Source organism: Hemicordylus capensis, chromosome 2 (assembly GCF_027244095.1).
Source record: "Hemicordylus capensis ecotype Gifberg chromosome 2, rHemCap1.1.pri, whole genome shotgun sequence".
NCBI classification, from domain to species: domain Eukaryota; kingdom Metazoa; phylum Chordata; class Lepidosauria; order Squamata; family Cordylidae; genus Hemicordylus; species Hemicordylus capensis.
Window position 1 is genome coordinate 220,945,593 of NC_069658.1, and position 10,802 is coordinate 220,956,394.

General features: G+C 45.9%; 1 protein-coding gene across 1 annotated transcript; it reads right to left on the minus strand.

Moving 5' to 3' along the window:
• Positions 1 to 1,772: 1,772 nt before the first annotated feature.
• On the minus strand, positions 1,773 to 2,870 carry LOC128343780 (3-galactosyl-N-acetylglucosaminide 4-alpha-L-fucosyltransferase FUT3-like). The gene has a single exon (XM_053293217.1). It carries the CDS (start codon positions 2,868 to 2,870, stop codon positions 1,773 to 1,775), a length of 1,098 nt encoding a protein of 365 aa, XP_053149192.1.
• Positions 2,871 to 10,802: the final 7,932 nt, after the last annotated feature.

Here is a 10,802-nt window from a genome sequence, read left to right on the forward strand (position 1 = left end):
AGCAGGATTCCCCTGGGAGCCCCAGAATGACCCACACGATTGCGTGGGACATTCTGGGGAGCCTCCCGACACCAGGAGGCTTGCTGTAGCCTCCCTGTCAGTGGGCTACACGTGAGTCGCTGTGGCATGGAGCTGCACCACAACAACACACAACCCTCTTACTTGCTTTTCAGGCGCTCTTGCATCTGAAACCCGGGTTAAGCGCCAGGCTGCCCAAGAGGGTTTGGAAACCGGGCTCCCTTCCACTGTGGGGCTATTATCACGAGCAGCAAAAATCGGGCTAGGAGAGCCTAGCCCGATTTTTGCTGATCGTGTAAACCACCGGGCTCGCAGGCGACCCCCGTGGCTTACAAGCGGCTAGCCCACTTTAGCAGCCCTCCCCAAAGGCCTGCAAACCTGGGCTTCCCGATCGTGAGTAGCCGCACCATGGCTACTCATGAGTAGACCTCCGGAGGGGAGGTGAAAAGCCGCCTCCCGGCTCTGGGAGACATTTAAAATGTCCCATGTCTTGCCACTGGAACACACCTCTGAATGCTTCCGACACACCTTCTTTTCCCTGGGAAATGTGGGCTAGGAAAGCTGAGAACACTGCAGCCACAACCATGTCTCTCACCAATCAACCCCCACTCTTCCACCCCTCTCTGTTATTTATTTGTTAATTATTTAAAACATTTATACCTTGCCCCTCCATGAGACTACTGCTCAGAGCGTCTTGCAACATTAATACAATAGATGCAATATAGATCAATAACAATTTTAAAAGTTAAAAGACCAGTCTAAAACCACATTTAAAAGTTACAGATATTACAAGTTTCAAATTAAAAGTTATGAATAAGAAGCTAAAAATTAAGTAAACTACTAGATAGAAACATCACATAAAATATTAAAAAGCCCTTCCAAAAAGATTTATCTTCAATTGTCCCTTTAAAACACTGAGGGAGGGAGCATGGCAAAACTCTTCTGGGAGCATGTTCCAAAGCCAAGGGGCCATAACTGAGAAGGCCATGACACTCTTCTCGTGATCAGTGAGAAGAGCTTCTGGCAGGTCTGCGGGGAGAGCAGACCTCCAAGCCATGGGCAGCTGGATGAGCCACCCACTTGACTGCCAGCTTCGTCACGGAGCCGGCGGAGGCTGCAGGGATCGTGAGCCAAACAGCCCCTGGAAGTTCCAGGATGTCCTGCATGAGTGTGTGGGGCATTCTGGAGAGACCCCCGAGGCCGGGAGGATGGCTGCAGCCTCCTTGTTGGGGGTCTACTCGTGTGTCGCCACATGCGGCAGCGGCACATGAGCAAAAAAATGAGGTTAACAGGGTGCTCGTTCTGCTGACCTCATTTAATGGGAGGGGGGATTAGGCGGGCTAGCCACCTTGGAACCACCAGGCTCACCCACGAGCCCAGTGGTTCTGACGATTAGTAGAAAATGGGCTAGGTTCCCTTAGCTTGCTTTGTACTGATCATGGGAATAACTTCCCTGTCTCTTGTCCCCGCCAGCCAGATCTCCATTAGTGGCAGGGCCTGAGTTGCCCAACGGAGGGCCCTGGGAGGTTCATATGGACAAATGTTGTCTCCAGCAGTGAGGGTTTTAAAGGTCATGAGCAGCACCTTAAATCTAGCCTGGTTAATCCTTTTGAAATCCCTTTAGGAGCTGGGGACAGCTTGACCTTTCCTATCTCGACAACTTGATCTTGCCTATCAACTGTTCCCTGGGTGACTGGATGCTTAAAAGTGCCTCCCTTTGCATAATGTCAGGTCCAACACAATAGATTACTAGTTCACTTGAACCATTTGCTTAGCTCTGGGATGGTCTGAAAATGGAATGGGGTTGTCTGTAAAGCTCGGCATGCTTTGCAGTAGTGAAGACTGAAGGACATTTGCCCAGAGGGCTTTAGCCATGTTCGCCACTGAAAGTAACTCTGGTATCTTGTTGCATTCCTGTCCAGTTCTTTTAGGAAGTTGGCCAAGTCTTTAGCTGACGGGAAGTCATCAATATGAATGAAGGCATCTGGGGGCAAATAGCGCTCGTAGTTCTTCCGTGGCGGTCCACACACCACAGGCACAACTTCAGAGAGCAAGGAGTTCTTCCAGAGCTTCTCGGTGATATAGTCCTCATGGATGGAGTTCTCAAAGGCCAGGTAGAACTTATACTGGGATAAAGTGGACAGATGTTTGTCTTGAGGTAGAGTCAAGTGGCCTTGTCCATATACATCTACTTGGATGTACTTTTTCAACTCCTTGTAATATTTCACACGGTGGGAGGCTGGGTTCCAGTTACTGATGACCCAGGCCACCAGCTTGGACTTGGGTGGAATGGTGACATTCTGTGGTTCAGTGAGGACCTCCAGCAATCCATAAGGGCAGAAGATATCTGAGTCTCTCCGGTAGGACATGGTGAGATTGAAATGATTGTCCATGAAGCTCATGTTGGGGGAGGCACTGGGAGATTCCAGATTGTACCAAATCCAGCGTTGAAAAGGAGGCCGTGGGACTTGGGGGAGCTTTCTTGGACTATAGCACACATCTCGGTGGTGAATGAGGACTGCGTCAGCTTTGTGATACCAGCTGCGGTTGGCTGTGATGTGGCAATCTGGGATGCCCAGGAGCTTGGAACACTTTTGGATGGTAGAATGTACCCCAAATGGCCATGTCCACAGCAGGATGGTGAGGTTCGGGGCACCCTTCTTAACTATGGAAACATTTTCAGGGAGTAACTTGTAGGAATGTCCTTGTATGGAAGAAGCAGAGACTGTGGAGTCTGCACTCCTGAAGTTTTGGATGTAGACAAATAATACTGTGCTGATTATGACTTGGAAGACAATGAAGGGAAGGAGTTTTCGGCAAGATGGGATTTTTGTCTGTCTGCTGAAATCCATGGATGAACCTAACAAGGGAAGAAATAGTGTAAAGCAAAGGAAGTGTATATACCTTCCTTGTATGCCTGTGGGTTGATAAGTAAGGTTAGGGATGCCACCCAATTTTCACTTCCATCAACTTGTCCTAGGGGAAGGGTTTTTACACTTGGGTCCCCCAAAAATTGTTGAACTACAACTCCCATTATCTCCTGCCACAATGGCCAAGTCTGGGGAGAATAGAAGCGATAGTCAACAACATCTGGGGACCCATGCTCTATGCAATCAGATACTCCAACTTGCCTTGCTCTACATGTGAAACAAGACTAGATACTTACCTACCCTTTCCTAATGATATTATTCCAGAGATCTGTATGAGGATATTGTAGTGATTAAATTTGGTGGTAGCAGCATAATAAATAAAGGGTTTAAAGCAAATACAAAGGATCACATTGTTTATTTTAACATCTACTGTATATATTTAAACACTAATCTCTTAGTCCCAACCTTGGGTCCCTGACAGGTGGTGGTCCATCGTGGAGGGATAAGGTCTGTTAATTAATTGACAATTGATGGGAGAAGTATAACAGTTGAAAGATCTTAACCAGCACAATAAAGTTCTGGGGTAAAAAGTTGTTAGGAAAGGGGTCCTAGACAACTGAAAAGTAATTAAAAGATATATCAAGGCAGAAAAAGGCGGGAGGGGGGAGATCAGAAATGGCAGTTGAGAGACATTCCCATGTAAAAACAGAACTTGAAACACACACTCGGGATGTGCAAACTGGCTCGAGGTTGAACCGGTTTGCCATAGAAAGAGTCCAACTTGAAGGCTCACTGTTGAGTGGGACCAGGCATGGTTCGGCTCAACCTTGAGCCATGCCTGCATTCCCCCACTGGCTTGGGACTGGCTCGGGGGTTCTAAAGTTGCAGGGGTTTTTTAGAATCACTCACTCGTGAGTCTGGCAGCCTCAGGGAGTGTTGGCATGGCTGTGTGTGTGTGTTTGTGTGCAGTCTCCCTCTCAGTCCTCTAAGGGCTGTTCCTGCCCTTTCTCTGGGGGCAGCGGCCATTTTGGAGGCTGCTGCACATGCATCCTGGCCATATGCATGGCTGGGTCATGACCTAGGCCATGCAAATGGCCAGGGCGCACGCGAGGTGGCCTCCAAAATGGACACCACCACTAGGGAAAGGGCCGGAATGCCCCGCAAATGGACCAAACTGGCCCTTAGAGGACCGGGGTGAGGCCCTTGGGGGGAAAGGGAGACTGAAGAGACTCCCCCCCCATGGCCATGCCAACACCCCACAAGTACCCCCAAATTCTTTATGGCGCACAAATTGGGCCTTTTGATAACTTTACAATCTTAGAAGCAGTCCAAACTAAATTCTTAAGGGCTATCCTTCAAGCCCCTAGAGGCACAGCTAACGTGGCTCTCCGTAGAGAGGTTGGTGTTACCACCTTGAAAATGAAAATATGGCTTTGCATAATTAAATTCTGGCTGCATTTGGTTTTCTTCCCAGTCGGTTTAGCGCCTTTAGTGTTAACTGACAGCTTTACATCTAAATGGGAAATTGCTCTAAAAACAAAATTACATCAACTGGGCACGTCCCAAGAAGACCTTATAGCGAGGGGTTTAGATCAGGCGTTATGTTTTGTTAGGCAACGACTATTAGATATAGATCTACAGGAGGAGTGTGCTCGACTACCAAGGGGAATTTATACAGGTTCTCAAAATTTCAGCCACAAACCGGCTGAATATTTAGATAACATTTTTTTACCCAAGTTTAGGAGAGCATTGACCCTTGCTCGTTTGAATGCCCTTCCCTCTTTACTCCTAGACGGGAAATATAAACGAGTCCCATATGCACTGTGTCATTGCCCTTGTGGCTCAGGGGATATAGAGTCAGTTCTTCATGTTATTCTGTATTGTCAATTTTATAGGGATGCTCGTAGTAAGTTTATTGCTCCTCTCCTAAAGAACTATCCTGGTCATACAGACCAATTTTACTTGGATGTTTTATTGTCAAATTTTAAACTTGTTACTTCTATAAACGTGGCCAAGTTCTGTTTTGTTGCATCCAAACTTCGTAGAGCTTGTATCAGCAATTTGAATATTTTGTAAATTATAATTGTATTATTTTAAATGTTAAGCTGGTCTAAGGACCGTAATAAATTTACTACTAACACCCCACAAGGCTACTGGAACCACCAGTGAATGATTCTACAAATAAATAAACAAATAAACAAACAATTTAACATTAGAACCCCTGAACTGGCTCAAATTCGAGCCGAGCTGGGGAGTTTGTTCGGTGGCACAAAACCGAACATGCCCAGTTCTGTTCAAGTCTGGCTTGGACTTGAACCAAACCGGGAAAACTGGTTTTGTGCACACTCAAAGAACATAAGAACAGCCTCCTGGATTGGGCCCAAGGCCCATCTAGTCCAGCATCCTGTTTCACACAGTGGTCCACAAGATGCCTCAGGGAAGGCACAGTGGCCCACAAGATGCCTCTCTCCTGCTGTTACTCCCCTGCAACTGGTACTCAGAGGCATCCGGCATTTCAGGCTGGAGGTGGCCCTCTGACTAGTAGCCGATTATAGACCTCTCCTCCATGAAGTTATCCAAGCCCCTCTTAAAGCCATCCAGGTTGTTGGCTGTCACCACATTTTGTGGCAGAGAATTCCACAAGTTGATTATGCGTTGTGTGAAAAAAATACTTCCGTCTGTTGGTCCTAGATTTTCTGGCAATCAATTTCATGGGATGACCCCTGGTTCTAGTATTATGTGAGAGGGAGAAGAATTTCTCCCTATCCACTTTCTCCACTCCATGCATGATTTTATAGACCTCTATCATGTCTCCCTGCAGTTGCCTTTTTTCTAAACTAAATAGCCCCAGGTGGTGTAGCTTTGCCTCAAAAGAAAGGTGCTCTAGGCCCCTGATCATCTTGGTTGCCCTTTTCTGCACCATTTCCAGTTCTACAATGTCCTTTTTTAGTTGTGGTGACCAGAATTGTACGCAGTACTCCAGGTGTGGCCGCACCATCGTTTTGTATAAGAGCATTATAATATTAGCAGTTTTATTTTCAATCCCCTTCCTAATGATCCCTAGCATGGAATTGGCCTTTTTTACAGCTGCCGCACACTGAGTTGACACTTTCAACAAGCTGTCCACCACGACCCCAAGATCCCTCTTCTGGTCAGTCACCTACAGCTTGGATCCCATCAGCATTTACTTGAATTGGGGGGTTTTCGTCCCAATGTGCATCAATTTACACTTGCCAACATTGAAACGCATTTGCCATTTTGTCTCCCACACCTCACACACATGTGTTTTTTTGAATAACAAATTCTGAGGAATGAATAATTTTATTACAGAGCCTGTAATGGTGAGACAAAATTTAATGACGACTATGGTTGATAAAGGGACTTGTGGAAGAAAAAGATATTTCTGGCAGAACCATGCCAAGGGATCAGGAAGTAAAAGTCTGTTCACAATGCCTACGGCCAGGTTATCTGTGTCATGGCGGGGAGAAAGAGGGTTGTATGAAACAGGCATAATGGAGAAAACAAAGCTAGGCCTGAGAAACTCCTTGCCACTTCACTGACTGAAATGAAATCAGTCTGCCAAAGTACAGTTGTCTCTGCAGTAAATACAAATGATGGGGGGCAGGAGGGAGGTGGTGGACTGAGACAGAAGCCCCTTCCATTTGCAGTGACAACTCTGCCACAGAGCCCTGTCCTCATACAGAAACTGACAGTTTTGTCACACACATTTGTGCGTTCTGTTATGGTAACATTTCCAGAGTTTGCCAGTCCTGTGATTTCACACGAGAGATAAAAACAGACTGCTTTGAGAAGAAAATCAGAGAGATGGCCAGTCAAGATAAAGATCCAGAGGAACTAGAAACCTCTAGAGAATTATTTTATTGGGTGTATGAACTCCTTTATAGGAACAGGTGGCTCCAAGCTAGAGAAATTTCACACGAGCTAATTAAGCAGATGATTGTGCCTGACAAATATTGGTCACGCCTGTTGGAGGTGGCTCATGACATACTTTGTGCCGGTCACCTGGATAAAAGGAAAACTAAGCAGAGACTCATTGAGGTGCTTCACACGATCGGTGTGAAGTGCCTGAGCGGGTTCTGCGGGGAAAGTGGGCTTAGCCTGCTCTCTCCGCAGACAAGCAGCTGCTCGTAGCTGGGCAGCCGGATCGGCTGCCCACACGACCACCGTCTTGGTCTCGGAGCCGACAGGCGCAGCAGGGATTGGGGTCCATGCGGCCCACGGAAGTTCCAGGATGCCCCGCACGAGCTAGCAGCCTCCCAGCGGGGGGCTCCTCGTGTGTCACCTTGGCGCAGAGCTGCGCCATGGCAGCACACAATCTGAAAACCTGGGTTAGTGGAGTGCTCGCTCTGCCTTATATAACAACAAGTCAGACCACTGGTCCATCTAACTCAGTATTGTCTCCACAGAGTGGCAGTGACTCTCCAAGGTTGCAGGCAGGAGTCTTTCCCAACCATATCTGGATATACCAGGGCTTGAACCTGGGACCTTCTGCATGCAGAGTCAGTGCTCTAACACTGAGCTATGGCCCTATCCCCAGAAAGTCGATGGTTGATACCTACTTGCAGTCCTCTTTTCAGTGTATAGCTACAGTATGTTGCTGGTCAATCACCAGGGATTCCTTCCTCAGCCAAACTGCAGGTCAATTGGCTCAGAATTGTTGGCTGATGACTGGTTTCCTCCCTTATGAAATACTTACACCTGCTTCCTTCTGAAATGCCCAGGGCACTGAAATGTAAAACCAACAGCCTAATTCTGGAAGCAGGTTTTGTGATGCCCTCTTTTGCTGCTTTCATCACTGCTCATAAGTATTGTTGTTCATCTGGTACTGGTGACTTTATTTTGGCATTTGGTGTCATTCAACTTTGCCAGCATAAGAACAGAAGAATAGCCCTGCTAGATCAGGCCCAAGAAGGCCCATCTAGTCCAGTATCCTGTTTCACACAGTGGCCCACCAGATGCCTCTGAGGAGCCCACAGGCAAGAGGTGTGTGCATGCCCTCTCTCCTCCTGTTGCTCCCCTGCAACTGGTGCCATGCCCCCAAGGCTGGAGATGGCCCACAGCCACCATACCAGTAGCCCTTGAGAGACCTGTTCACCATGAATCTGTCTAAGCCCCATTTAAAGCCATCCAAGCTGGTGGCCATCACCACATCCCATGGCAAAGAATTCCATAGATTAATTACGTGCGGTGTGAAAAAGTACTTCCTCTTGTTGGTCCTAAATTTCCCAACCTTCAGTTTCATGGGGTGACCCCTGGTTCTAGTGTTGTGAGAGAGGGAGAAAAATTTCTCTCTGTCCACCCTCTCCACTCTATACATAATTTTATACACCTTGATACACCCCTTAGTTGCCTCTTTTCCAAGGTAAAGAGCTTCAGATGCTGTAGCCTAGCCTCATGATTGTGGACAAGGAGCAGGGGCAGCTCTTTCATGAGGCAAGGTCAGGCGGATGCCTCAGGCAGCAGACAGACTGTACTTTGCTGCAGCTGTTCAAACAGAGGCTGGAACCCATATGAGCATGCCCTGGTATGGATGTGTTTGCGCATTTGTGTGTGTTGAGCATATGTTTGGCTGTTTGTGGTGTGTGTGTGTGTGTGTGTGTGTTCAGCATTTTGTGTGTGTATTGTGCATGTTTGTGCTTGTGTGCTGTGTTAGTAAATTATGTGTATTTGTGTTTCATGTATATGTTTTTGTGTTGTGTGCATATGTGCATTTGTGTGTTGTGTGTGTATGTGTGGCATGGGCATCTTTGTTTTGTGTGCATGTTGCACATTTCTACAGTGCATATGTTTGTATGTGTCGTGTGTTTATTTTGCATGTGTTTGTGTGCAATTGTGTATTTGTAATGTGTGTGCATTTGTGTGTGCACTGCCTGCAGGGGTTGGTATGTTGGGTATTTGTTTTTTTGTGTTATGTGTATTTGTGCATTTCAGCTGTACTTGTGCACTTGCATGTGTTTGTATATTTGTGTTTCATGATGTTTGTATTGTATTTGTGCATTTGTGTGTCTGTTCATGTTGCATGTGTTGCAGTTTGTGCATGCCATGCATTTGTGCATAGTGTGTGTTGCATGAATTTGTGTTTTTGTGCATTTGCATTGTTTGTGCATTTGTGTTGTATTTTTATGTTTGTGTGTGTTTGTGTATTTATGGTAAATGATGTTTGTCTTGTGTGTGTGCATTTGTATTGCATGCATTTATGAATTTGGGTTGTGTGCATGCATTTGTGTGTTGGTGTTGTGTTTGTGTGCTGTGGGAGGCATGTGTGTGTGTTTGTGTTGTGTACATGTGTGTGCGCTGCGCATTTGTGCATGGCATCTGTTTGAGCATGGCATGCATTTCTGTGTTCAAGTATGGCTTGCATTTCTCTCTGTTGCCTGTGTGCCCGTGCAATTATGTATATTGCATTTGTGCATTTGTTGTGTGTATGCATGTGTTTCTATGTTGGGTGTTTGTGTCTTTGTGTTCTGTGTATATGTTTGTATTTGTATTGTTGCTTGCATTTGTGGTAGATAAGTTTTTATTTCGGTCTTTGACCAGCATAACAACAAAATAAACAAAATCCAGTTAGGACAATCTACTCCTACAAGGTAATAGGGGATCTCTCTAAAATTACCTAAAACATAATATAGTGCATAGAAGAAGCTAAAAGTTAAGACTATGAACATAAAACTATATGTAAAAATTAATCAACACTGATATGAGAATGATACTGAGTATAAAGGTGGCAAGACCGCAAAATTATGTGCCTAATACAGAGTGGTGTTCAATCTCATACCATATTGTATTCTATACTATGCATGGCAACAGCATATCTGAAAAGTGGATGCAACACACATGCAGGGGCTAAAATGTTTAGTTCTTCCTAAACTCTAAATGAATTTTGTTAGCTATAAGGCAGAACTTGGCCACATTATAGGATCTAAAGTCATTCTGATCTGTCAAGAGGAGTTGTGTAGGTGTGTTTGTGCATTTGTGCATGTGTTGCATGCATCACCCAATTGTGTCTGTGCATGTTGCACATTTGTGTGTTTGTGTGTGTGTGTGTTTTCATTTGTGTCTTGTGTTTGTGTGTTTTTCCTTGTGTATTTGCATTGCATGTCTGTACATCTTTTGGCGTTGCACACAACATTGTATTGCTTGTACTGTGTTGTGCATGTGTGCACATTTCTATCTTGTATATATGTATTTTTGTGTCTGTGTTGCCTTTGTGTTTGTGACCTCTGCATGTGGGTGCTTATGCTGTGTGCATATGATGGCATTTGTGTTCTCTCTGTGTGTGTCTGTGCCCGTGTTTGGCTGATGTATATGGGTATTTGCATTTCATTTGTGTTTGTGCTGCATGAGGGTGTGAGTATGTTCTGGGCATGCTCGGGGGAGATCACACTATTAGTAAAACAGTTAAAACAATATAAAATTAATTTTAGAAATCCCAGTTAAAACCAAATATAAAAATTAAAAGTTAAAAAGTTTTAAAAGCCCACCAGAAATAAGCTGGATCTATATATTTATTTCTCCTAGGCGTACCCGTCGCTAATCCCATGCATGGCAGCTCTCGCGAGGGAGCTGCAGATTAGCGACGGGGACGGGAGGAGAAGTGGGCGTGTAGGGCAAGCAGCGGCCGCCAGCCCAGCTGTTGAGGAAAAGCAGCCTGGCCACCGAGGGGAAACGGGCTGTGGGGGAGGGGAGAATGAAATGGAGCTCGAGGGTGGGGGAGAAATGGGGCTGGAAGGGGGGGAGAAAGAATTGAAGATGGGGGAGGAGAGACCGGGAGAACTAGGGGTGCAGATCAGGGGGCGTAGCAAGGTTGTAGTGGGCCCAGAGAAAAGATTTTAAAATGCCCCCCCCCATTGAAGCTCAGCTCATGAAATAAAGAAATCTTAAATTATTATTTCT